A 27,746-nucleotide genomic window follows, 5' to 3' on the forward strand; every position below is an offset into this window, starting at 1 on the left:
GTTATGGAGCTAGAACTGATGATTGCAGATAGGGGTTTTAAGATTGCCTGAAGATTTATTTTAGCTGGAATGTAATGAAAGTGAAATTGGGACCAGGACCATTCCCAAGTTTTCAAAACACCAAAAAACCCCTACACCCTGGGTAAAATCCTGACCCTTCAGAAGCTTTGTCACTGGCTTTAATGTGGGATTTCATGCCCTTTGCTCCCCTCCAAAAGAAAGTCCCTGTAAATTTCTAACTTCCACGGTTCAGTAAAATCTAAGAAAAATGCAACGCATCTGTTTGTGCTGCTACTTTGCCATGTATTATATTCCTGTACCTTATAAAATCACTGACATGAAAAAGATACGTTGTTGCCATTGACCTGTGTACCACAGTATATACCATTTCCCTGAAAGGCTGCTGGGATTGAGCCTTTCTTACCCTTACTCGCTTTCCCTGCATGGGTCTTCCTCATCTTGAGCCATCAGGTCTCTGCAGCTCTTCAGCAGTCTGAGATGTTGAGGCCTATGTTCAAGCTCCCGGTCTCCCTAAATTATTTCTTCTTGCCCTGTGCAGTGTTTTCATCTCTGAAATAGCTTTTGTGTAATAAGGCAACAAAACTTGGGAAACTATATTGCTTCTGGCTGTGGCCAAGCTATCCCTTGAGCATTGCAAGGATAATTTCCTGTGATTCATGTTGCTTATCTGCCCATTCTCCAATCTTTTCCAGCTAATTTGGATTCAGTTTTATTACCCTAATCCCACTGTATTTTGCATGATGAACAGATTTTACCTTCTTGTAATAATTTCCTTCTGGAAAAAATATGTAAGTAGAAAATGGGTCCAAGAAGCAATTTTTGTGACACTTGGTAACATTCTTCACACAATCGGTTTACTGCTTCTGACCTGCAGGCAAATTTCTCACTGTTTTTCTTTGTGATGATTCTGTTTTCTGTTTGGTTTCCTTCATCATCCTGGTCTGCCTGGTGTCATCCTGGCCTTTGTGGTTTATTTCCCATGTTTCTTTTTCTGTATGCCACAAGCAGCTCAATGCTGCTTATTTGCCCCATTTACATGCATGGTTATTGCAGCTACATCTGCTTCTGCTTCTCTAGGAGCAGCCTGTATATCCAGCCTTGCATCTCGGCCACAGCTGTACTTTTTCCATCAGGCAAAATGTTCTTGTGTTGACATCACATGTACCAGCCTGTGTCCCCTACCTCTCCCACAGCTCTCTCAGCACTTGCACTGCCAGCTCTGTCTCACAGCTTCCCTTTGAATCCCTGTTAGGAGATTTAGGGGTGGGAGAGGTGATCGACAGTGCCTGCCCCTTGCTGCCTAGCCTGGAAACCCTGGAAACAGATTCTCCCAGCATGACATGAATGTGTGTCTTATGCAGACACAAAATTAGATGTCATTAAGACTTGAGCCACTGCAGCCAAGCCAGAAGAGGGTTTCTGTGTCACTGAGGTGAAGAAAAAGGTCATTTTGGAAACATTTGTCAGTAGGAAGTCAGACACTTTCCGTTCTTTATGTTCATTTATAGATTCTGGCACAATAGAGAGGAAACAAATTACTCTATATTTAGCTGATAGCTCCCACCTTCTTATCAGCAGGAGCTTGTCTTACCTCTCGGCAATAGGTCCAGGATCATTTCTGTGGGATCTCGAAGTCTGCAGAGTAGGTGTACAGCCTCTGAGAAGAGAGATACTAGATGTGATAGAAGAGGCAGCAGACCTTTTGAAAATGCTAGCCATAGGAGGAAGATTAGCATCAAAAGGAAAATTGCCTCCAAATTTGTTTCCTCTAAGGGAAAAAAGCATTCTGCTTGTTCTTACATGCCAGAAGAATTAGGGAAAAATCCTGGCTCCAGGATTCTGCAGTCACTGGCAGAATTCACATTCATGTCTTAATGCTAGGTTTGCCCCTTTAATTAGTCTTTCTTCAAAGAGTATCCTGTAAATCCTTAGACATGTACAAATTGCTGTCTGTTCCCATGACCCATTGGTTAAAGTTTATGGAAACAAAGCACATTGTTTGAAGGAAGAAACTCTGCCTCAAGAGTACAGGTTTTGATGTAAGCTTTTACTACTAAGACAGTTCTTGACTTCTCATATATTTGGAAGAATTTACTGGAGAAAGGATAAAAATGTAATTTATTGAATAACTCAGTAGCTTGGGGTTGAATGAGTCAAACAGTTGCATTTAAAAGACATCAAAGCTTTTTGTGGTTGGGATCATTTAAAAATATAGTAGCAAGATACTATCTTAGATCTTTTTCATACTGGAAGTAAATGATTTTGTTTTCAATTGCTCTTGGAACAAACCGAAATTTTGAATAAATTAAGAGGATGCAAGTGTATACAGCATAGGTGTAACACCTTGATCCCAGTCAGTTTGAGAGGGGGACATACTGTGTAACTGTACTTTGTCTGGGGTTGCAGGGCAAAGACATGTACCTTATACTGGAAAATGACATGCTGAACCTGATTGACCCCATGGACCGCACAGTTCTTCATTCGCAGCCCATTGTGAGCATCAGAGTCTGGGGTGTGGGTCGTGACAACGGCCGGTGAGTCTTTGCTCTCCTTATCCCTCTTGACTTGGTGCTATTTCTGTCTGCTGATACAGAGTACACATACAGCTGGAGCAAGTTAGGTATCAAACCTATTCATTTGATTGAGTAATTGTGTGCCAGGGGCTATGAGATGGTGGGTAAATTCTTCTTTTTCTTGCTGGTGTTACTTTATAAAATCTCTGCTAGTCGTAGTGTATCATTTATGTGCTGTTTTGTTAAACCTGTTTTGAGCAAGCCTTTCTCAGTCAGGTGCATAAAACTGCACACGCAACATTATTTTGTTTCAGATTATATATAATACTTTTTTTATATAAAATGATATTGTCAAATATGTCCCATAGTTTCTCCTGGCTGTGTGAATGCATGTCTTCCTGCTGGTCCAAGTTAAATATGCAATTTACACTCTGTCTGTATGCGTATGTTTCCACTTTCTTGAGGTATTTGATTTGATGGAGAAGAAAGTTGGGTTGAGGGAAAAGTAATGGCTTTAAGCCATTACTATTACTTAAAGATCTTGATGTAAGAAAATTCCTAAGGGTGTTGCAGAAAACTCAGGTTTGTGCCTGAAACCTGACTGCCTGTGAGCTGAAGTTCTTCCCTGCCACAGAGAGCAACCAGGAGTGCGTGCTAAAGGCCTTCCTGCCCTGGAGGCAGTCTTTCCTTAGCTTTCCTTCCTCACCGGTCTTCTTTTTGGTGGCATCCTTCTTTCTCACATGACACTGCTGTGGGAACAGGGTTATGAAGGTAATTTATTTAGAGCCGGACAGCGAGCTGTCTCCCTGTCCTGTTGAGCATTTTGATGTATCAAAAACATTGCCATTCACATTGAATAATTCCAGGATCTTTGGACAGTACCCATCCTGACACATGAGTAGTAAGGACTGAATAATGATAACGAGCTGCTGCTTTTTGTGTCCATGTTTGATTATTGAGATATTTGCAGTAGTAGGGTTGTTTTTTTGTCTCTGACTTTTGGTGGGAAGTACCATTTTGGACCTGAAAAACCTTTCCCAGTAAAAGATTTTCTGAAACTTCTTTAATGCCCCCCGAAAATTTCTGATTCTCTCTGGCTAAATTTCCAAAAGGAAAGGTGACCCAGTTCCATGTTCCTAAATTTTTTACTTCTATAAATGACTGATGGTTGGGGTTTGTTTTTTACTGGTTTTCACTTCTATTGGTGCAGATTTTTGAGAGATCTAAAAGGGGGCAAATCCAGTTTGAAATGATGGGAAGTAAAAATGTTTTAACTTCTTATGAATAAACCATTACAGTGCTTTGTTTGCCTCAGAAAATGAGTCCATTGCACATTTCCCTTCAAGTCAGATTTTGTAGTAGCTTGCTTTGGTCAGGAAATAAATAGAGCATCTTAAGGGGCATCTAAATGTGATGCAGCTTTACAGAGTAAAGGAAGCCAGCTTTGCTCTTTGCTTTTCGTTAGTTTTTTTTAAAGCATTTACAGTTCTCTTTTCAAATCTTTACCGTTCTTTGGAAAATAAAATCATTCCATTCTGTTATTTATAAAATAAGAAGATGAGTCACGTTTCTCCAGGCTGAGTACCTGCTTCTCCTAAAGACAGAACTGATCATAGAAACTTCGATGTTGGAAGGGGACAGTTAAGAGAAACGTACCTTTTGCAATCACGTGGCACCAAGAACATTGTAAGCTTTTGGTGAAATGTATCTGGGGGTGGGAGGCAGTAGCAAACTCTCCTAGATGAATGTAAGCCCTGTCAGTAGGACAGGAGTTGGGGGGGAAGGGTTGTGCGTGTGCAGGTTGTTCTGTCTGCTCTGACCTATGGATATGCTGTCATATTCCCCAACATTTACCAAAAGCTACATACAATGCACAGGGAAAAGCATCTCTGATCCCACTCCTGCCTATTTTCATGCCCTATCTGGGGACCAAAGATGAATTCCAGTTCTCTTGACACTTCTGCAGAAATTCATGTCTCTATTAAGAAAAAAAAATGTAGTTGTGGAGTATGTGGGAGAAGTACAGATCCAAGTTTAAAAAAAAAAAAAACAAAACACACAAACAAAACCAAAACCAAACAAAAAAAAAAAACCACAACAACAAAAAACACCCCAACCAACAAAAAAACTCCAAACAAACCCAGTGTTCTCCCTCTTGGTCATAAAAGGTAGAGGTCAAAGTTTCCTCTACTGTTTTCCTGAAAAGATATTTTATTTGTGACATTGACAATACAGAAAACGTGGCAGAGCAAGTAAACTAATAATTTGATGGCACAGTAATGTTCTTAGCCACTTTTATTGGAGTCTGCTTTTTTCATCATAAAAAGTTTGATTTCAGAGCTTTCCTATTCTTAGCGCTTCGTCAGAATTTTGATGCTTCTACGGAAATTTTGCATCCAGTATGACTTTCAGGACTGGAGCCCACTCTTTTTGAAATTTAATTTGCTTAATGTTTTATTGACCCATGTGAAAAAAACAAGATTGTAGGAAAAGCAGTGTAGCCTTTATTTGTAAGTAAACTCAGACTGCAAGTGATGTTAAATAGCAGAAAACCCAAAAGACAAGCAGAAAGAACAAACTTATGACTGAGTAATCAGATGTATAATGTGTTTTGGGCATAGAGAGGTTCAGTATAGGAAACATGCTTTGAAGGGTAGCATAAATGATGTAGCATTTGCTGAAGAAGCAGTAACACACAAGAAAGAGCATTTGGTGACAGGTGGACCTGAGCTGAGAAAACTATATTGTTGAGCTGGAAATTACACTGCATCTCTTTTCCTGTATACGTCAGCATGCAGCCCTTGGGCTCATGGCTCATCCTGGTAAAATTACCTATTGGTCCTGAGGTGAGAAACAGCAGAGCCATTTACTGATTGCAAGAGCAACTTTCCCTGATTGTGAGTTTGCCATCATCAGAGAAAAGTGAGGGCATCACATTGCTGCTCTGGTGAATTAATTGACCAGGAAGTTGATAAAATCCCCATTTTGGGATGAAACTCTTCCAGAAGTTGTTGCACATGAATTTTGTTAATTAGCTACGTCTTCTGGTCCAAGAGCTTGTATAATAAAATATATTGGATTTGTTGTGAAAGGCAGTGTTTCGATTTTAAAATATTGTAGAAATGTGTATTTTCCTCTATTTTGAGCTATTTGAACCCCATAACAATCTGCAGGTCCTCCTTTTTAAGTCTGTTTTGCCTGTAGTAATTTATTTGGGTACGTTTTGCTTTGGAAGATGAAGAGGTTTTCTAATGACACCTGACCAGATGATTTTTTAAGCTATGCCATGATGAAAGATTGATGAAATAGAGATCTGCTGATGAAAGATTAATCTGAGGATGTGTCTGCTAACTCACCTCAGGCAGAAACATCTTCTAGGAGGCTGTAATCACTTGCGCCATACATTATCCTGTTATCCTGACCTCTAGATTTATTTTTTTTAACAGTTCTGTGATAAACATAAGCTTCATTGTTTTGTTGACTCAGGCTGTGTGGTGGTTTTGTGTTTTGAAAGGTAGTGTCTCTTATTTTCAATTAATCAGTCAGTAAAATATGTTTGACCTTAAGAAAGGCTGGAGTGCCTTCGTAAGATCGTGAACAAAAGCAGGTTCCCACAAATTGGTGGTTATGCATGTATGAATGAGTATGGGTAAGTCTAGACTTTGAGCTCCTATGATACATATATATGGGCATTAAAGGATAATAAATGTACTGTATCTGTCCAGCCTTTTGGCAGACTTGGTTTCTTAGGTGATACGGTGTGATTTTAAAAAGTAAATGCCACTGTACTCTGTACAGTCTTCCTCTCCTGCTGTACTGAAAAAAGAGCCATGACGATTCACTTAGTATTATGTGTAAATAAGAAAAGTCCTCGAACTCACTTAAATAGTTTGATTTCAAGATCAATAAGGTCATTGTCACATGGAGGATTTGTGGTATCGCAGGTGTATCTATCAGTGAGTAATTGTCAGTGCTGTGTTTGCTGCTTAACAAGCCACCCATGACATGTTTTTTTTTTTCTGGGCTTTAAAAGCATGTTGGAAAATATTAGCCTACTGAAGCTATAAAGGGGTGGTTCTGTTCACTTGCAAACTGCAGGACTGTACATTAATCATTCCTCAGGTTGGGTTTTGTCTTCTCCGCTGCTGGTGCGTGCCCTTTGCTTTCTGAGCAGGTCGCTAACAAGGAAGAGAGAAAAGGTAATGGCCCATCAATTTTGTAAAAGAGTTTCCATTAGCACATTTTCCTGATTCCTCCTTTATCTTCATTGCTCTTCTACCAATCCAAAGCCCGACTCAACTTTTAAAACCTCTGCAGGACTTTAATTGCCTGCAGATCGAGGTTTCTTCTCTCCTGGTGTCTCCATACAACAGCAGTATATTCCAGCTGAAAAATTCACTCGTTAGCTGGCCAGGAGGGCTGCGGGTGGGTTTAGGAGACAGCTTTGATGGGACTGAATATGGAACTGGTTACAGAACAGTCTGGGCACCTGGTGTGTTGGACTAAACATGTAGCGTGTGTCTTTGTTCATCCACTGGCTTTATCACCATGTAGTGCAGGTTTGTTTTCTCTGTGTAGTTTGTGTGTTTCCCTGACAGGCTGAGGAGGGAGCGTGATTGCTTTTGGTCCTTAAGTGATGGAGAGGCAGATTCTCTGATATTACTGTTTTTGGATCATAGGCAAAGTGTGAAAGCATTGCACTCCTTCCTCTGCCCTAATAATGCCCATTTTGTCAGGTGGCGGGGGGGAGATCTCTTTGTCTGCATGCATGTCCATTGCCCTGCTTCTTTGAACTGCTGCTGTTTTTCTGCCACCTGGACATCAGGGAATAAAATGAGGCTGGGAATCAAAAAGGGGAGAAAGGCAGAGAGGGTAACTGGACTGAAGAAAGTAGGACAAGGCACGCACCAAAGATGAGGCTCAAGCTGCTTCAAAAAGGGAGAGCAGACAGCTAAATGGATAGATGCCTCAAGTCAGATGGACATAATCCTGTAAGGCTGGAAGAGAAGAAAGTCCTAACAACAAAAGAGAAATTACCTGAGCTCTGTTATCTCAGAGCTAAGAAAACTGTGGGGTGATATGAGTGAGAAAATGGGACAAATCTGTGGAAAATGAGGAGGAAATAGTATAAAGTAATGGCTCAGATTCCTCAGAATATGGGGAATTAAAAATAGTATCCTGTCTTGCTGTTTCAACAGCTAAAAAAATGGCCTGGTTTCAGAGGTATTTAACACCTACACTGTCCGCTCACTGACTTCAGTAGGAACTCTGTATATTCAGTGTCTTTGAAAATCAAATGTCTCAATACAGGCTTAGGATCCTTTCTCTAGACATCCAGAGTTGGAAATTTTCACTTGAGCAAAAATGCCATAGCAGGTTAAATGTTTTCATTTTAGTTTTGAGTGCATGTCAAGCTAAGAGGGGTAGGGACATGTCAGAGTGAGAACTGGTTTGTTAGGGGACTGAAAAGGGGTGAGTGGGGAGTGTGGAAGCTGTGCTGCAGGTCAAGTGCCTGTTTTGTGGGGTTATGATCTGTATTTCCTAGCTGAGACTGTGTACTTGCAACTATTACCTGGCTTGAGCTCCAGTCCATGTCTGTCATATGGACATGAGATTTTAGGAGGGATACCTGACCTTAATTAGACGATTAAAAGCTAAGAGAAGTACCGACAATAAATACAATTTTAGTATGGTTGGGATATCCTGTTGTATCTGTAATTTATCATTCCTCTTTTCAGAAAATATTTGTGTACAAACAACACAACATCAGGCTTCAGTGATACAGTGTGGCTTATAGCTGCATTGTTCAGGGGCATGTTTAAGGTCTTTCTGGATTGCCTTCCCTTTGACGTGATGATTGAATGCTCTGAGATTGAGTCTTTCTCTGATTCCATGAGAGAAGCTTATCAAGCTGTACAAGATAATGAATAATAAACTTTCTCTTCTGCATTAAAGAGACATGGTCAAGAAAAGCAGAAAATAAAATAAATTAAAACTGAAATGGTGTTTGCACCTGCTCTTCTGAAAAGATAACACCCTTCAAAGAATAGGTAATTCCAGCTGCACTCTTCAAACTCTGAGACACCGTTTTAATCAATATTGCCTGTTCCCTTCAGTCCCCGTAACCTTGGAATAAGGACGAAACATACTGTGAGGAATCATGTAAATAGGGCATAGGTGAGGGATTACACTGGAGGAAAAGGGTTTTACTGGCTTTTCTGACCCATATTCTTAGCTGTTTTTTTAGAGTAATCTTTTGCTTTCTCCTTTTCCCTAAGCTAACTGCATCTGAATATCCTTTTCTGTATGTTTTGATAGCATTTTCTCTTCTCACTAAGAAATAGTTTAGGTGATTATTTATACAAAATTTCCCATTTATATCCATAAGACTTGACATTACTGTTTGCAAGTGCAGCGTGTTCTCGGAGGGGGTAATGAAACAATACAGTTGTGAACGGACTAATCCAGTCAAGCTTACAGAATTAATGTGTTTTCAAGCAAATATAGTTAAGTGGGTGCAAAAAGCTGTATGTCTGCATTCTTACTTTGATTAATGAAACTGCTTTATTTTAGTTTCAGGGTTTAACATGAGAGACATGGTAGACTGAAGATGCATTGAAATAGGCCCGTATTAACTTCAAATAAGCACGCATAGTTTTGCACCAATGAATGGTTTTGTATCAGTAGTGACTTCAACTGTGTTAGGGCAACATCCCTCTGTCCTTTCTGCCTAATGCCACTAATGAGATGAAAAATGATTACATGTGACAGTGAGGGATTTTTCTGTGTTACAGATGAGGCTTGTGAGCAGCTCAGGTGCTTACAAACAATGGATTCAGCCTTTGATAGCAGCTGAGGAAAAAAGGATATGCTTGGGGAGAATTTTGGCCATGGACCTATAGATACTTGGTAACCTTTGAAAAGCTTAAATGCAGAAGCAGCAGCTGAGAAGCATAGTAGCAGCAGATTAGCCCAAGTCCAGAGAAGTCTGGTGGAGCAAGGGAATCGGGACAAACCAGAAGAGAATAATTGTAAGGATTTTTGTGGGAGAGGGGGACAGGAACAGAGGAGCCCGTGAAGGAGAGCTCATGGGTAGCGCTGAGGCATTTGCTTGTAAAGAAGTGGGAAAAATGGCAGGAGGCTTCCCTTCTTATTAGGAAAAACAACCAGACAACCATTTAAAATGTGCCACTTGCTCTGTGCTTGAGCATGGCAACAAATGCTTAGTCACCTTGAACAGAACCCTGTTTAAGTATTTTGTTGTGGAATGTCTTTACTACTTTATATTTGTTTTCAGGAAATGGAAAACATTGCATATAATTTGGGAATTATATCTAGTGTTTCTTCTGGGAGACAGGCTTTTCAAATAGCACTTGGAATTGTTCAACTGTAAAGCTTTCAGTTAAGACAAATGATATGTCTAAACTTGGACTACAGATAACTATTGCGATGTAGTCAGGTTGTCTCAATTAATAAAAAAGATGGCATATTGACTGAGTCCCTGGCTTAAAGTCTTTCTACAAGTTTCTGCGCAAAAAATCTCCACACATGCCTTATGATTCCAGCTATTAAACTCAAACACTTCAGGATACAACTAGGGTAATCGGTGAACTTAAGTGGCTATCGCACAGGTCCCTTGAGATAGCCTGAACCGCCTGTGAAAGTGTCTGCGGCTCAGGAGAGCTACTGACTGCCAGTTTGAGGTGGAAATCTGATGTTTTCTTCTATTATTCTTTTCACTGTATGTTAATCAAGCAGATGCTACATCTAGGCTGGATTCCTATATTTAACTGCTGCTTTAACTCCATGGCAAAACAGTGATGCAAGTGATGCGAAAAGCAGCTGTTCTCTGGCTCCATAGCTGTGAACAGAAAACATCTTGCTCCCAGGCTCTCCACAGCTCTCGTTGTTTTCAGCACCCAGTTAGAAGCTTTAATCTTCACTGATAATCAAAGGTGGTTTAAACTTACCTCATTTACTTTGCCTGGTCATGCACTTGGGTGCGAACACAATCTGTTGCTTCCCCTCAGTGGAGGCTATGCTAACAAAAAATGACATCCTCCTCCCCAAACCAGTGGGAGTCGATTGAAGGCGCCTGCCTTTCTTTCATCCCCTTCATCTTCAGTGGCGTTGAAGGTAGACTCTTAGTTACACATCTTCCAGATGATATGTCAATGGCAGCAGCTGTATATAGAGGGAGACACCTATGGAATAAATCTTCAAAAGAGAATTAGGCTTTGACAGCCTTATGAAGGCTGTCAAATAATATCAATTCAATAACACTTTTCTTGGGGGGGGGGGAACCACAAAACAAAACAAAGAAACCAACCAACCAAAACCAAGCTTTACTGTATTCTTTCGTTCTCATCTCAAGACCTCGTCTAGTCTAAGGTCTCTGTAGCAGATGAGAGGAAATGAAATTAGTCCACTAGTGATTTCTCTTTGCTAGTCTAATGTATATTGAAGCTGTTCAGTTAGTAATAAAGTGGGCATCTAAAAAAATCTTCTGAGGAGAAAAGCCACACAGAGCACAGACCACTGAAGAAAAGAGTAATTTTTTAAGAAAAATTTTGTTAAGAATACTTACAAGCACCATGCTGTCTGAGATGTTTGATACAGCGCTTTGTTACCTTGATTATGGTATGTTTGTATGCGCAGTAACAGACTTTTCTGTCATGTGGTGGCTTACTTGAAGAGGTCAACCTTTTGTAAGACATGTATTTACTACACTTACTGTTTTCTATTGTAGGCAAAAATTTGACTTCCGAAAAATTGTTACTATACTGGGCAAATAATTTCTCAAAAAGTATTTCAGAGGAGAAAATTTAATGTGCAGTGAAAAGGGTTTTATTCGATTATATCTGTGTTACACTACTTAATGAAATGTGGGACATCCACAACTTTCTAATATAGCAAATTAAAATGCAGAAGTACAGCCAGAAAATGACCCGTCTCTGACTCTTCTTGCTGTCCAAAGAGTTTATGCCCATACTGTACCAGTAGGTTAGAGAGAGGTAGGATGCTTCTATATATGCTTATACTGTGTAAATATTTGTATCCACCTACATAAACACACTTTTCATGTTTGCATCAGTGTTATACTCCTGCTATCAAGCGAACTTGTGACATACATGCCTGTGTATTTGTAGACCACTGAAGGTCTTCTGGAATTTGGTATATGCTTTAGTAAAATAAGGTCCAAATTTCGTCCTCTGTCTCTCTCTAAGCACAGTTGCAAACTTGACTGAACTGCAGTGGTATAATAATTTGGAATGTGCCTCTAAAATATAAGAGGATGCTCTTGCTATCAACTTACCACTTCAATTATTTAAATGTCACATCTGCCTCGGGATGCTTTTCCATGTTTGCTACTAGCTGATTGCAATTCAAATATTTAAATGCTATACATCTTTATGTAAATCATAGTATATACTGTCTTACCCGTTACATGTATTTAGAAAGCATTTTCACTTCAGGCTTTTAGTTCTGAGGATGGTATGTTGGCTTCTTTCCTAGCATTGGCTCCACCAGGGAAAAGGGCCTTTGTCAGAGGTATTCAGCACAATTTGCCCTCTGGCAATGGAAGTAGATTGCCTACTGAAGTCTCTTTGATACATGCAGACTGATTAGCAGAAACTTAAACACTAGTTTGAGCAAACTAAAAGATTTTTTTCAACAGATAATTCAAGTGTCTTAAACATTTAGGGTTTTTTTACTGACTGACTTGTTTTTGTATTTGGAAACTGTGTTACGTGAACATCCGTATTTTTCCAAGAAGAAAATTGTGCTTAATGACACTGAAAAATCTGTGTGCGTTATATCTCTTGTGATGATGGTCTGCTTCACATAAATGCTATTCATCTTAATGTCATAAAAATAATTTCAATTTATAATTTGAATGATGCATTAAACATAGAGCTCAATTGTCTCTAAAATGTCAATATTTTACTACTTGAAGTTCCCCTCTCCCACCTTGATTAATTTCAAAGCTTGCTGGATGTATGTTTGTGTGTCCCCCGAGTCTGACCAAATTCCCCTTATAATTGATGGGAAGTTTTTTATTGACTTCAGCATGAGTTGGGTTAGTCCATAACTTATAGATGTGGACCTGGAAAACCTGGATACTGCTCAGCAAAATCAATGTAATACCTCTGGGAGCTGCAGGACAGCATAAATGTTACTTCTTTAGCAGGACTAGGGTTCTTCTTGTAGAAGAATGAAATAGCAGGTAGGAAACTAAGGAACCTACTATGAATCTTAGAAGAGTATGAAAAAGTTTGAGGCCTGCAAAGTTAGGCAAGGTGGCTGGCTTCAGTATTTGACCTGGTATTCTGCTGGTCTTATGCTTAACATCAATGAAATAAGTGAATTTTTGCACTTCAGACAAGAAGCTGTGAAAGTGAGCTTGCCTGTGTCCTGGGATACCTGTGACTGGGGTGTCGCAGTGTTTGGGATGATGCTGTAATTTTTGTCAACAAGATACAGAAAGAGGAACTATAGATTACTTAAAGAACAACTTTTCAGTAGCTCAGACTGAAGCGTTCACCTGGGTCCTTATGGCCTGTCCTATGCAACTGTAGACAATCTCATAGCAGTTAATGTCCTTCTTTTGGCAAACTGATCACAGGTGTAATTCAGTTTGCTAAGGGTGTATTTAATTGCTTTTGCTTTGTAGTTGTATATCATCAGTCTTCATTGAATCAGAAGTTTATTTTCTGCCTCTTCCTTTTTGTGATGTCTGAAGAATCTAAATAAACTTTACATGTAGATCTCCAACAACGTAGATCTACATTTAAGATAAAAAGTACCCACACCCACAAGAAAACAGATGTACTAAGGAAGATTCTTCCTTTTTTGGGGGACACTCATGTATTTTATTAGGAAAATTGGTTTTCATCTCTGATTTTGCTCAACTACCATCATGAGCATAATGAGATGAATTAGACAAAGCAAACTGAGCAATTGCTCTTGCCCTCTCTTTATTTATGAAGTACATGCGTGGCTTCAAGGACCTTAGTTTAAAAGAAACAAACAAAGCTCTTCTGGGATATTGCCAACCCAGGCATTCATAAGTGGTGTATTCATTTTGTCATTTTTGAGCCTTTAGTATTCAAGGTAGTATTTCAAACTTTCTTCATCCATCCATGAATGCTGGAAACTTGCTTTGTGGTCTCTATGGAGGTTCTCATGTACCTGTCTGAATCCAGGATTTAAACTTTATGAAGTGTTTCCTCACCCATCTCTCACCTTCTCCCATCTCTTTTTGAAAATAATATGAAATTTCAGATAAATTAGAAGATTTGGCACTGCTGTTGCTGGTTGATAATTTATGATGAAAGCAGATGATACAATGATGGGGAGGTTTAAACTCTAGGTTGTTAAAGACTAAAGAAAATCGGTTTTGTGGTCTGAATTTTGCTAAAAGAACTAATTTTTTGTTTTCTGTAAACATCAAAATGTTTTACTTCAAGATAGGATGGATGCCTCAGAATAGCAAAAGGCAGGGCAAGCTTGGGAAACATTTGTTTCTCTTCCTGTTGGGCAGAAGTGGAGCTTTCAATGCTGCAGGTGCAGGAGCTGGGATGCAAACCTGCCTTGGCTTTTATCTCAAGTGTAAGACTACAAGTCTACAGGTTTATAAGTGTAAGCCAGCAGTGTGAGTGCAGCTGCTAGGGGTAACTACCTCTCCACCTGCAAAAACACACTCTTGGCCTCACAACATCAATTTGTTGCTATAATAGCATTTTCCGTTCAAATAGTAGCATTTTCCATTCAAACAGAAATAAAGTGCAACCTGGATCCAGATTCCTTACTCATAAACTAGTTTTCTTTTTTCATCAAAATTTTCTCTGTGTGAAACCCTTGGATGCAGTCCTTGCACACACATGAGTACAAGGACCACAGCCCAGCTCATAGTGGTTTTGTTTCTTCAGTCCAGCCACAGCTCTGCTGCTATTAGCAGGGCTGTGTGTGATGGGATACGTGGTATTTTGCTCTGACGTAAACAGCTTCTGGCCATGCAATAGAAGTATTTGATCAATTTGGGGAGAGCATGATCCCCCCACCCCTGTGTCTCGAATATAAGCTAATTTAATTTACTCAGATGCCCTGCTGTTCACTGGCAGTTTAACCAGAGAATTGGGCACATCATCACTGCCAAGTGTGTGGAGATCTGCCCAGATTCTTTATGGTGTTAAATATCCACTCCCTGATTATGAACTTGGCTGAACCTTGTCTCCAGTGAGGAACGCAGCAGCTTGGGGACATATAACCCAACCGGGGACCCATGAGAGGGCAGCACGCAATAGCTGGGAGAGGCTGGAACAACACGTCTTGTACTTATACACCAGGCATGCCCCAAACCCCCCCTGCTGCCTTGAGTTTGGCACTTCTAGCAGTGCAGGAGTTGAATTTGTCGGATCTTCATGAGCTGAGAGCTCTTCTGGGCAATTTTCACCTTGCCAGGGCTGGTTCCTTAGGATGTTTCTGTCAGTGTAAATTTGACCCATTACCTGCTGCAAGCTCATTTCTTTTGCAGCCTGCAGGTAAATTGCAGTACAAAGGTCCCTCCTGCCCAGCAGTTTGGCTGCAAGCTCACAGAGCTGGCTGGCAGCATGAAATGGGACTTGGTGCAGTGTTTGAGCTGGAAATTTTTTTGCGTGGTTTATGGTAGCAGTTACTGCTGGGAGCAGCCTGTCAGCCAAACTTGGCAGCCAATGCCAAGTGCTGCAACTTCCGTGACTCAAAATTTAAGTTATTGATGATCATTCTTTAAAACACAGTTCATAAAAGAAGACTTCTGTGAGTTTCACCTTTCATTTTCAGAATATGTATATTTAGCCAAATAAACTCTAAGGAATCAGAAATCAGACACCACACACACACACCCCCAATACCTAAAATTTTAAATTCATGTTTGAGTTCACGTTTTTGGGTGGGATTGAGGATTGGGAAAGCTAAGTTTTGCCAGAACGACGATCATGAGGCACAGTTGTAGTTGGTGAGAAAATTGCACGTGCACAAATGGGAAGACATTGGGCCCAAACTGTTTTTCATTTTCAGAAACTGCCTGCTGGCCAAGCCCTGGGAGATTTTCCTGTTGCTGGTGGCAGAGGTAAATCTGTTGCCCTTTTTCATAGCAGCCACTAGAAGCAACAAACTTAGAGGAGCAGGGAGTGTGGGGCAAGGGAAAGGGAAGCTGTATTGCTGTTATTTCTCAACAACGGAGCCAGCATGTTTCTGTCTAGCCATATCGTTACTGAAAGGTGCACAGGCAGTAAGTATCACATCTATAACGTACCTAAATATCAAAACCAACACAGGATTAGAATTCAATCCCGGTTCATTTACTAGATAGCCAGCTAAAACCTTCAAGACTGGGATGTAGTTTTAATTGTACTTCTTTTTACAGGTTTCCAAAGTTCTGCTGAATCTCTCTTGTACTGAAGAGGGGTTCAGGGAAGAGTAGTTCTCTCCCACAAACTGTTCCAGCATACTAAAATGGCAAAGTCTGGCTTCTCTCCTTTGAAGCCTTTTAAGTCAGAGTCTGACATTGTTCTCACGAGTGCTGTTGTCTAGCCAGCTGGAAGGCTACCATATCCTGTTCTATGCTGCTTCCTGAGAGAACAGCAATGGAGAGGGTAGTTGTCATAGTTATCAGATTAATTTTATCTTCATTAGGAAGTTTAAGGAAGTTATATTGAATGCGTATTGGAACCTGGATTAAAAATTAAAAATGTAGTGCATGTATATTTTACTGCATTTAACCAGTTTGAGGTGCCGTTTTGCTTGTCCATAAAAATGCCCCTTTCTTTCCCCACAGGTGAGTTCCACATTTGTGTCAAGGCTTTCAAGAACTTACTTGTTTGCTTCAGTGCAAAAATTATTACATGGCCTTGAATTCTTGTTAGCACTGGGCATCCAGCATATCCAAGAAAGAAATAGTTGGATCTGTTTTTCCTTAGGCAGCATCGACAGATTTGTTTATTACATTCCAACATGTTACTCCCATGGAAATCAGCAGAAAGGTTTTGGGATGGCACAGATTGCTGCTTGAGCGTAGCTGGTCCTGCCAAACCTTGATGATACACAGGAGGGATGGAAGGGAGGAACCTCACTGGACTCTCAGGGTATATTTAGGTGGTGAACAAACATACTACTCCCAATGCATCTGTGCAGCTGGAAGAAGTGACTGCCAGAAAACTGCCCTTAACTGCTTTTCACCTTCTCAAATCTGCTGGTGAAAATACTCATGGTCACGTTCCCTGCCCCGCTTTCACTCACATTGAGCTCAGCTAGTTTAAAGACACTGGTTGGTGGCTATTGGCCATGTTGGCTCGTTTTCCTTAAGGAGGGCAGGGTGTGATCCCACAAGCAGCTCCACTGGCATGTTTGAAGAAGCGAGTCCCCTGGACGGAGAAGAGCGACATAGAGGGTGGTGGCCCATGTCCTTGCACCATTGCGGTTGTTCCTTGGTAGGAGTTTGCCTCCTCCGGTCCTCCCTGGCATTCAGGAGTGATGTGCAGTGCCGCGGGTAGCTGTCAAAGCTGAACGCCCCAGGATGGGGTTTAAGCCCTGCCACATTGTGAGTGCAGTCCCTGGGGAAGCGGCTCTTTATTGCTGGTTGAGCACGTTTGGTGGGGAGTTTTGCCAAATAAAAACCAGAGCTCCAGGAGCGTTGTGTTTACCGTCACCTGTAGTGCAAACAACACTTCTAAATTAGATTTAGTGTTATTGCATGTACCAGTTCTGGAAAATCAAATTATTTGGTGTGTTTGTTTTTACAGCTCAAGGATAAATCTCACTTCTAGCATAAGCAGGTGAAATTTCACTGAAGTAAATGCAGTTGTACTTCTGTCTGAATTTTTGGAGTTGGCCATAAATCTTTGCTGCCTTTTAGAGAGACTTACTTTCTCTGTTGCATTCAGTCCAGAGTCATGCTGTGAAAGCTTTGCACTGGTTTTGGAAAACTGGGAGGGGAAGACTCCCTACGCACTTCAGCTTTCCCCATAAGATTGCTTGTGTCACAGCAGATTAATCTTGCAAGTTTACAGGCTAGAAGCACAACGCGTGGCGCTGAAGATTTGTGAAAGGGGGAGGAGAGGGGCCTCTCCTGTGGGTCAGAGAGCGGGGAGCACGCAAATAGTAAAAGGGATGGGAAGAAGGGAGGAAAAGACACACCCCTGATGGAGCGGTGGTGCCTTCCAGGGAGAAGCACCCACTTGCTCCCAGCTGGAGCCAGCAAACACAAGCGTGCACAGTCCGTGAGGAGAGTGGGAGCTGACATGATGTGCTTCAACTCGATGCAAAATGAATGAGCTGCTGTTCTCGGGGGTATTCGGTCCCCGTCGTTGAAGTACAAGTACACGGCTGCATCAAGTGCACTTTGCATCATCTGATGCCTAGATACGCACTAACGGAGACGGCGACCAGGCAGAACGTTGAGTTGGGTGTTTGTGTATGATGTGCTTGGCATTAAATTCCTGTTTGCTGCAACAAAAAGGTAAGAAACTTAAAAAGTGACAAGAAAAAAAATTCAGCTCCCCCCCCCCTCACCAGACAACAGTCTCACTTAAGAGTACCCTTTGTCTGGAGCTGTATTTTCAAAGCGATGATCCATTAGTCTAAAGCTTCTCTGTGGATGCCTGCAAGGCAAATTACGGCTCCTAGTGTGACAAAGGCAAGTCAGATTTCTTTTCTCCAAGAGCTGACACTTAACAACCTTCAGGAGAGCACTGTAGCAGAAATGCTGGACTGTGTGCTGAGCGGTAAGTATTTGATGCTGTTCTCCCTCTCCTTTATCCCTTCAGATGTTGCTCATTTGAGCAGTAAGCTAACTAATGGATCCTGATGATTAATAGGTTTGGGGGACTGTGTTCAGCTCAGAATTATGTGTTCTTAAACTGGCTGCTGTTACTGGCTGCATATTGACCAGCCTGATTCTGTAGAGGATGATCATAATTTGTTTTTACTGGTAATGCTGTGTTAATGGATAAAAAGATGCTGTAGTTACGAACAGCAGAAACCTCATTTACTGAAGAGAAGAAACCTCTGTGTGTTTTTCCCCAAACATACAGCGCCTGTATAATTATTTATGTGTAATTCCCAGCTAACTTCTAGCTAGCCAGTCTGGGCTTTCTTCTTTCAGCCCATAATTGCAATGGAGACTGTGCAGTTTGAAATCTTTGTAGAGCTCCAAAAGAAGTAAATGTGTTTAAAGGCAGAAGTATTACACTCTGTGTGGGGATACATGCATGTAAAAATGTATTTAGTTGAAGTGAAATGGTTAATGGCTCTTTTGACAGAAGAGGAAACTTCATGATTTAAATGTAATATATTGCCTTGAGGTCTCAGTGCTTGCTTAATCCTATCTGTATTCATAAAGAATTTGCAGCAGGAGAAACTTCATTGATTTGTTAATTGATATATAGCTTTGAATCCTCATTACACGGGGTGCAGAGCAGAGGGAAGAGAGACAAGCACATTTATCTTTTTCTTTAAACTCAGCAGCTTCACTTTTAAATTAGGTTTCTTGCATGTTATGGAACCTCATTGCTCTCCCTGTTCTGTGCAATAATTTTTGCTTTCTTATAGTATAGCAAACATTGCTGAGTCTTGATCTCTATCAGGGAAATATATGAAGTGTTTCATCTCTTAAAACTATGGCTTTAATTATGGTTCTGTAGCTGTTCCCTTGCAGTTAATGTAATTATAACAACTTGTGAGTGAGGAAGAGGATATTATTGAGCCCTGGAGCATTTCTCAGTAAAAATTGGCTTATTTATTTTCATAAGGAGTTAAAAGAGAGAAAGAGAAAGATAGTGGGGTTTTATTATGTAATACCAATTAGAATTTTTTTTTTAAACAGTGCAGGTTAGTTTTCCCTTCTACCACAGTAGATGTATATCAATAAATAACTCTATCTATGAAGGTATTTTAAACACTGATCAGTTCGAATACAGATGAGGATCAAACAAACTGTATGAATTAGTATTTTAGATAATTAAGGTGTATATTGAAGGTCCATGGTGTTTCTTCTGTTGTTACAATCTGTTGGGTATCCTGTTGGGCAAGGCTTTCTGGTTCACCATTCGGAGTTTCCTGTGTTTTGTGATGTGAAGTAAAACTCTGTTACTGGGGACAAAATTCTGATCTAATTTATATTAGTGTGCTAGTATTGACTCAGCGGCTCTGTATAGCTTTAATTTGTGTTAGAGTGCAGCCTTTGCTCCAGTGCAGTTTGAGATAAGCCGAGATAACCTTATTCTCTGGGTGAAGTTAATCCAGGTCAAAAACTGAAATTTAACAGTTCTAAATAAGGGAATAGCAAGTCAATAAGAAGAATTCAGTTTCATTTCCTCCTGTTAGAAAATTACTGGCATTTCCCTGAATTTGGTTTGGTATCTGCCAAAGAAAACAACATCCTCTTTTTTGTTGTTGTTGTATTTTGATGTGATAGTAAAGCCTTCTCTCTATGTTTTAAGAAGTTTCCAAATTGGAAATATCTTTATGGCTGAATTTAATAATTTTTTGTAAAAATTAAAACAGAAAATCTCATATCCAACTGATCCATCTAAAATAGTGGTCTAGTGATTTGGGGAAAAGGTGGCCTGCCACTCAAAGTTCTTTTCATGCTTCCAGAAATGTGTTTGTTTTCCGTAACAAGCCAAACGTAACATTTCTGAAGGAGAGAGAAATGGTCTGCAGTGGCTTATGAAAGATGCCCCTGGCTGACATCAGAAGAGGAGGTGCCTGGGATGGCCATGTGCTTCAGGGGCCTGTAAGTGCACCCACTCTTTCATCCCAGGTCTTCAGTCACTGTCATTTAGTGTGTGCGGATGAGGGAAACCCTGGAGAAACAGTGAAGTGACCTGAGGTCGCTTACTTTTGGGAGAGGACTTGTGGCATAACAAGGAACCAGCTTGCCTGTCGGGTACCAATGGGATGTCTAGCACCCAAACTATCAGTGGGACTTTCTGATTCAGAACCTCTGGTCTTAAGAGTACAATTAGTCTTTACCAAAAGTGGATTCATATAATGTGTCAGGTTGCCTCGTATTTTCTTTTTATTTTAAAAATAGAATCTGACTAGGTTATAGTAGTCTTCATAATATATGATTAGCAACAGAAGGCTAGATCAAGCCATCAATTTTTAAGCAGAAATCTTCTTTGCTACCAGTGGAGAAATACTTAAAAATTGATGGCACAATCTGGCCCTCAGTGAACCACAGGGGATTTCTGCAGAGAGCGTTAGTTGTACTTCTACTCAGTCTCCATCCTGGTGGTGGCAGGGACCCAGAAACTCAAGGCCGGTCTGCTGGAATAGTCTGATACTTGTTGGAAGACAAAAGGCTTAAGGACTAGTTGAAAAAAAAAGTTGAAAAGCTACCAAATCCTTAGAAGAATTATAAGCCACAGCTATTTTCCTTTCATTGTGAGCAACTATATTTCTCTAATGGCATACAGAAGTGAAGGACATAGTCATTCTGTAAGCAACAGAGAGACTTCCAAATGCACAGAAATTAAGGGCATTTCCTTTATTTGTTCACGTTATGTTGTTGAGGTGTAAATACATTTTACATAAACATTGAGCTGTATTAAGTGCTACTAGACTTCGTAATTACAAATTAGAAAACCAGAGTAGGGCCTCTTCTGTGCCTCAGAGGATATGCTTGGGCAAGTATTTATAACTGTAAATAAAGACGAAAGGCTTGTGCCGTGCATCAATATTTTTAATCAAGTAAAATGCATTTTACTTCACTAAAACTCTACAGTAATTGAAAGCAAAGACATTTCAACTGGTTGTTATTTCTTAGGAAGAGAGCTGGTCAGGGCTGTTGCTGATGGATGTAGTCCCATGTGAAAGATGTTTAAGGACTGCTGGAGGTTGGAGGGCAGCCCACTGTACTTGCCTAGGGTGTAGGTGACACATGGCAGCCTTATTTTTTCTGATCTACTCAAAAAAGACAACTGAGGAAGTTACAGTCAGCCAGACTCCAGGGGAAGCTGCAGAAGTGAAGAGGCATGAAGTGTTAACCTCTTCACCCTGTTAGCTGAATGCATTAGTCACAAAAATGGCAGGGCTGCAGACTTAAATCAACTGTGCCAGGTACAGGGGAGTAAACTTCCAGCGCTCTCCCAGGCTCATGTGCAGTGTGGTGCCCTGCTAAAATATTAGCCAAGCATGGGAGCATCACCTTGATCTTTAGATACCTTATCGGAAATGCCAACAAGAACAAAACCTGTTGGATTTGTTGGTGTGGTTTGCTCTCCATCTCATTGTAGTCTTACAGTGGCCCTTGTTGAAGTAGAAGACACAACAGTAGAAACTGTGGAGTATTTGGAGTCCAGGACATCTGTCCCAGTCACAGGGATGGATGGGCGCATGGGGAACCTGAGCTGCCGGGGCTCTCGGGCATGTCGTTTTGCCCCTGCCAGCCTCCCTCTGCCCAACACTGAAACAGGTCCATACGCTGGCCATCTGCATAAGCACAGCGTCGCCATGTCCATCTGCACAGCACATCTCCGTCCTGTGCCTTGATGTGTTTCTGTTACAAGGTCACAGGAAAAAAGTTACCCTGGAAAAGACCGCAGCAGGTCACCTAGACCAACCTCCTGCCCAAAGGTGGCCAGGGCCATTTCTGGTTGATACTTTTAAAAACTTCCAAGAACAGAGATTGCGCAGCATCTCAGAGTATCTCTCTGGGCTTACCTGCTCTCTTGGCAAAGAAACTTGAGTTTGCTCTATTTTTTAAACCCTCTCATGGTTGAGTGGGAGACACTAACTAGATCCTTCCCCCATTACCCCATCCCTGGGCTAAAGAAGCCCACCTCATCTCCAGGCTAAACAAGCACGGTTCCTGCAGCCTTGGTGGCCCTTGGCTGGACTCGCACCAGTTTGTCACTCTCTCATGTAGTGATGGGCCCAAACTTGGATGCAGAAATCCAGATATGGCCTCATGAGTGCCACATAGAGGGTGTTTTTTGGGGCACAGGAGTGTTACCATTGCGACTGTCAGTTTATTCACCTCCCAGTGAAACCTCTGTTACCCTTCAGCTTGTGGGGTGAGCATTGTATATCAACGATCAACCTCCAGGATGCAACTTGCATCAGTCACTCATGTACAAAACCTGGGGCTGGAAGGAGAAATTGTCTTATACTGAAGTACCTATGGTGCAGACCTCTCCCGCAGGAGAGTACCCCATCAGTTACACCGCTCTCTGCAAGTGTCTTGCCTCTGCTGCATCCCTGGGCCAGGAACGACCCTCTGCAAGGGTCATGCGGAGGAAAGGGGGTGATCAGGGAGGCAGGCACCCTTGGCAGTACTGTGATGTACCGCCTCCAAGGGCGCTAATTGGGAAACAGCCTGGAATAAATGGGCCTGGCAGAAGTGGTGGGGAGGAGGAGACTGTCACCCCCTTCCCAGGGAGGCAGCGTCCCCTCAGGGCTCGCTCTAGGAGGGGGGGGCTCCTTTCTCACACCTCTGCAGACTGGAAGGTCGCAGACTGTTTTCCTTGGAGGTAGCTCCTTGGAGGGTATTTTCCTGGCCTTTTCCCCTCAGAAATGAATGTCAAATCCTGTGTAGCAGCCCTGACACAATTTTCTAGGTATCGTCTTCCCGTGTTATTGGCAAGCTCCAGCTTGACCCCTTTTAACTCAGTCAGCTTGGAAAAGGATATGTAGAGCACCATACGAAAGCACTTGCACAGCTGCTCGTGCAGCATTTCTGGCACTTAGAGCCATCAGCAAAATCTGCCATTTGAACTGAAACTTTCCATGTCTGCTTTTTAGCCTTGGGGTGAATTTTTATTTATTCATTTAAGTTTAACAGTAAATCATTCAACCATATTCGAGCTAGCAGAATGTAGAGACAATACAGGCAAACAGTCTTTTGTGTGAAAATAATTGATAAATTACAAGACACTCTATGAGGAGATAGTGGGTTAATTGGTAAAGCTGTAATTAACTGGTTAGAAGCAGGATGCAGCCTCCCTTGATTCGCTTGTATCCCACGGTGTGGGAGTCCCCCAGCCGGAGCCCCACTTCTTCCCTGCTGCTTGGAGAAGTCCAGCAGCCCAACTGCTCCAATTTTTCTCTCACCTTCCTGAATTTCCTCCTGTATTCCTTTCCTTGTGCTGGCAGCTGCAATGGCAATTGTTCTGTACAATTGTATCTTGCATAATGACAGGGGAATTAACAAATCTCTCTCAAAGAGTTTGCACCAGCAGGTCATGTTTTGCATCTAATTGTACTGTGTTCACAATCAGCTAGATCCAAGACATTTCTTTTCCCTTTTTTATTTTACCTCCTAGTACATTGTGTCTAAATTGCTGGAAGATTTTTCCAATATAAAGCTTTTTCTGAGAGATAATCTCTGTTTGTCCGCTTCATATAAAGCCAGTGATTAATGCAGGAAGAAAATTACATATATTTTATTTCTCTTGCTATTTAGAAACATTGACTGTATTTTCAGGGAAAGTAAAAGGGATATTACTTTTCCAATTCTGATTTTCAAATAGGCACTGAAATATAGATTCAAGGGCCATTTAAGCTTGAAAAAGTTTCAATATTTGCAATACTGAGATCTCATTTTAACCTTTTAATTTATTAATTGTTAACAATAGGCACGGTGAAGTCCATGCTAATTCTGCAAAGCCCAGTAGAAAGCTCATGTAGCTGAAGCGGAGGAATGAGTGGGGTTTTCGTTGGGGAGATCCACACAGGTCACCACTGGATATTGAAAAGGAGAAGCTGACAGTTCACTGTATGGAAGGAAGTGGAGCAGAGAGCCTTGTGTTTCTGCTTCTTTACAATGAGGTTGTCTCACACTTCTGTTGTAAAATTTCTGGGAATGTTCATTACATTTGTAAATACAGATCATCTTTCCAACTTGGCTGCTTTCATAGAATCATAGAACAGCCCAGATTGGAAGGAATGTCAAAAGACCATCTGATCCAGCCTTTCATGAGAAGGGGCACCTAGATGAGATTGTCTAGCACCCTGTCCAGTCACATCTTGAAAGCCTCCTGTGATGGGGACTCTACCATGTCCCTGGAGAGGTTGTTCCAGTGAATTATGGTTCTTCAGAAGGAACCACATGGAGATTACAAGGGCAACAGGTACAAGTTGCACCAGGAGAGGTTTCATCTCGACATAAGAAATTAAACCTCTAGCTATGTACATACGCATCCACGTGAGACTTGCACTCCCTTGTTGGATGGATGCATTAGCTAACCATATGCACGTTTAGTTAAAACCTGGCTTAGAAAGCCTGTGTTTATTCCGCATTGACTCACTAAGCCATTTCTAGGCAACAGATCAATCCCCGTAAGCTTTGCAAGCTTGCACAAGTGAGATGTCTAGTGGGAATTGGATCCCTTCCCTTCAGTGTGCTCTGTCTTTAATCCTGCCCTTATTACTTGAGATGAGGTGATTTTTCCACTCCACTACCTTTTTTTCAGATTCAGTTTCAAACTAGGATGATGTAGTGTCCCACATTTTTGTGCACAGCGCATGAACCTTGCTTGGATGCTCAATGGAAATGAACCTTGCTTGGATGCTCAATGGAGATGAACCCTTCTTTTAAGAGGGGAGTGGTGAGATGCATGCAGGAGGCAGGGGTGGGAGAGCAGGACTAAGCAGCTCACTTCTGGAGAACGGTTACTATCCCTGTAGAGACACTCTACGTTGCATAAAGTGTGTCATGGTTTTAAGGAGGGGTGGGCAGAAGCAGGCAGCTAACCCTTTGTGGTAACATCATGGGAAACGATGTGCTTTCTTCACGTGGCAGCCCCAGAAGCGCACGCATACCTGTGAACTCACACTGCTGGTGTTTCGTGGCAGCTGGCGTGACCTAGAAAGCAGCCGGCTGCGGTGGGTGCTGGGGACCTGCAGTGAGCCCTCCCCGGGGCCTGGGCAGGGAGCACGGCAGGCAGAGCAACTCTACGGGAAGGGGGAGAAGGGCAGCCCCCAGCCAGGGAAGCTTGTACCTCTCCTGCCTGCCTTCACCTTCGGGAAAGGGGTGTTGGTTAAGTCGTACCAAGAGTTCATGGTTGCTGAGGTGCTTCAGAAGTGAAGGTGTGTAGTGATTTGATACACCCTGGCTTCAGCTCAGTGCTCATGCAAGGTTTTTCCCCAGACTGTCGCTTCTTCAGGGTGCAACTTTCAGAGGAGCCCAAGTGACCTTGGGGCGTGAGCTTTTGGAAAAGACATTAAAAGAACTCACGACGATCCTTCTGCTCATTCAGTTAAAACAATGTAAAATTTTCACAACCTGAAGAATTATCCTTGTTTGTTTTGTAAGTGTGTGGTTTAAATAGTATTTTGGAAGAAGGAAGGTTCGTGTACTTTCTGTGTCTATTTATGCTTTCTGCATACTACTTCCCAGACTTGTGTGTGGTATTTTAAGCTTGGTTACCTCCCACTGTTGATATGTCTGCACTGCCTCTCCAAATTCAGCTGATGCCTCTTGGCTTCATTGCACGTTTCCAAAAATACAAACTTCAGAGCAACAGGATTCAACCAAAATAAGTGTCGAAAGGAAACAGTGGCAGTATGCTTAGATACACTGTGCCACAAACAAACAGTGAACATTAAGTGTACAGCACTTTTCTGCTACCCTTTCTCATCATATGCTGGAGTTCTGTCTGCATGAGTGCTTTCTAACTTGCTCTTTCTGTTTCTTCATGCTTCCCTGGATTCAGAGAGAGGTAAATGTTTTTCGTTTTTCCATTTTTGTGTTTATCCTTCCAGCATGCACCAAACAATGTTGTATTGGTTTGCTTGTATCAGTGAACAGAAGCTAAACTTCAGTGAGTAAATTAATATCTGTCACCTTTTCACCTTACTGTTAACGGTATTGTCAAGTTGATATTGCCCGTTGTTTTGGTTTTTTTCCAGGTTCCAAACCCTCTAGTACTAGAACAGTTTAAAATCATGCATGAAGTGGGTTTTGATATTTGCTTCTGGTGTTTGAGTTTAAAATTTAGATGATGTTGTTCTCTGCAGTCTGAAATGCAAGAAAGTTGTATTAAAATCCCACCTTTTATTTAAAAAATTAAAATAACATGATACTAAGAGCAGGGGATTTAAGAGCTATGTTTAGTGAGAGTTGGAAATGTCGATGTTTATTTCCTGGTTTTGGTATTTGTTTTGGATCCAGCTCGGTTGGTTGCTTGTCTTTCGAGTTTGAAGAAAGGTTGTCCCCAGTATGTTTGATTTGTTTGGATGTACAAAGAGATCGTTTGGGATTCTCTACAATGCTTCCCATTTCATGGGAGCACAGACAGTAAGGCATTGTAGTCAGGTGCTTTGCAGCACAAGGGCTGCAGCCACTCCAAAGGCTCTTACTGATAGAACTGCATCCCTCAGATGAGATTTGGGGCTTGTTTGCTCTTCTAAATTGCAAGGAGTTGAAAGTGGGACTGGGTAGAAGGAATGTGGTTTAGAGATGCAGACTGTCCCTCGCATTTGCTTTGTGGAATATAATGAGAACGATTTCCAGGCTTGACTAGTTTTTAATCAGTTTTTGAGGCGGTGCTGGCCTAGGGAAATGCTTGAACTTTCTTGATTATGGCTTTGCAATCTAATGTAGAGTTCATGCATGTGGGATGTGATGATCCTTCCAGACTAACACTGGCAGAAGCGTGCTGCAAGCAGATTTGTGGGTAGCGTCTGCACGCAATTGCCGTGTTCTCTCTCTGAATAATAAAGAACAAAGGAGAAGTAGTAAGCATTGCTTATAAAACAAATCACACTGGAGAGATTAACTGTTCTAGTGTAGTCTGCTGTCTTCTTCAGTTAAATCTGTAGCAGTGCTTTGAGCATCTCAACTTGGTGTATTTCTTTATTAAATCTTTAAATATTCTATATAAACAAAGGCCCATATCTTCCAATTAGATTTGGAAGATAGAAGCATGGTCAAAAATATCTAAATACTAATTTGTCAAAATCACATTTACAGGATCTACTGCAAAGAGTCTGTTCAGAGGTTCACAGTTATAATAACACATTCGTTTACTTAAAGGAAATTCAATATTCATCAAAAATGCCACACAAAAATACTATATAAAAAGGCTGTACAAAAAATGCTATCTGTCTTGAGGACTTAAACCACCAGGTTGTGATGCCACAAAGAAGAAGCAGCAACTACAATGGTCTTGACAATTGTGCTGGTTTGGGTGGGATAGTATGGGGCTATGCCCTGGATTTGTG

At 41.4% G+C, this 27,746-nt stretch overlaps 1 protein-coding gene across 1 annotated transcript in view; it reads left to right on the forward strand.

Annotated features, from left to right (window-relative positions):
• APBB2 (amyloid beta (A4) precursor protein-binding, family B, member 2) overlaps nucleotides 1–27,746 on the forward strand; it is a 48,289-nt gene that overhangs the window by 3,440 nt on the left and 17,103 nt on the right. Inside the window, exon 3 of the mRNA XM_009694731.1 lies at nucleotides 2,428–2,555. Coding sequence (XP_009693033.1) covers nucleotides 2,428–2,555 — 128 coding nt within the window. The remainder of the gene's footprint in view (nucleotides 1–2,427; nucleotides 2,556–27,746) is intronic.

Source organism: Cariama cristata, unplaced genomic scaffold (genome assembly GCF_000690535.1).
Source record: "Cariama cristata isolate BGI_N322 unplaced genomic scaffold, ASM69053v1 scaffold17662, whole genome shotgun sequence".
Taxonomy (NCBI): domain Eukaryota; kingdom Metazoa; phylum Chordata; class Aves; order Cariamiformes; family Cariamidae; genus Cariama; species Cariama cristata.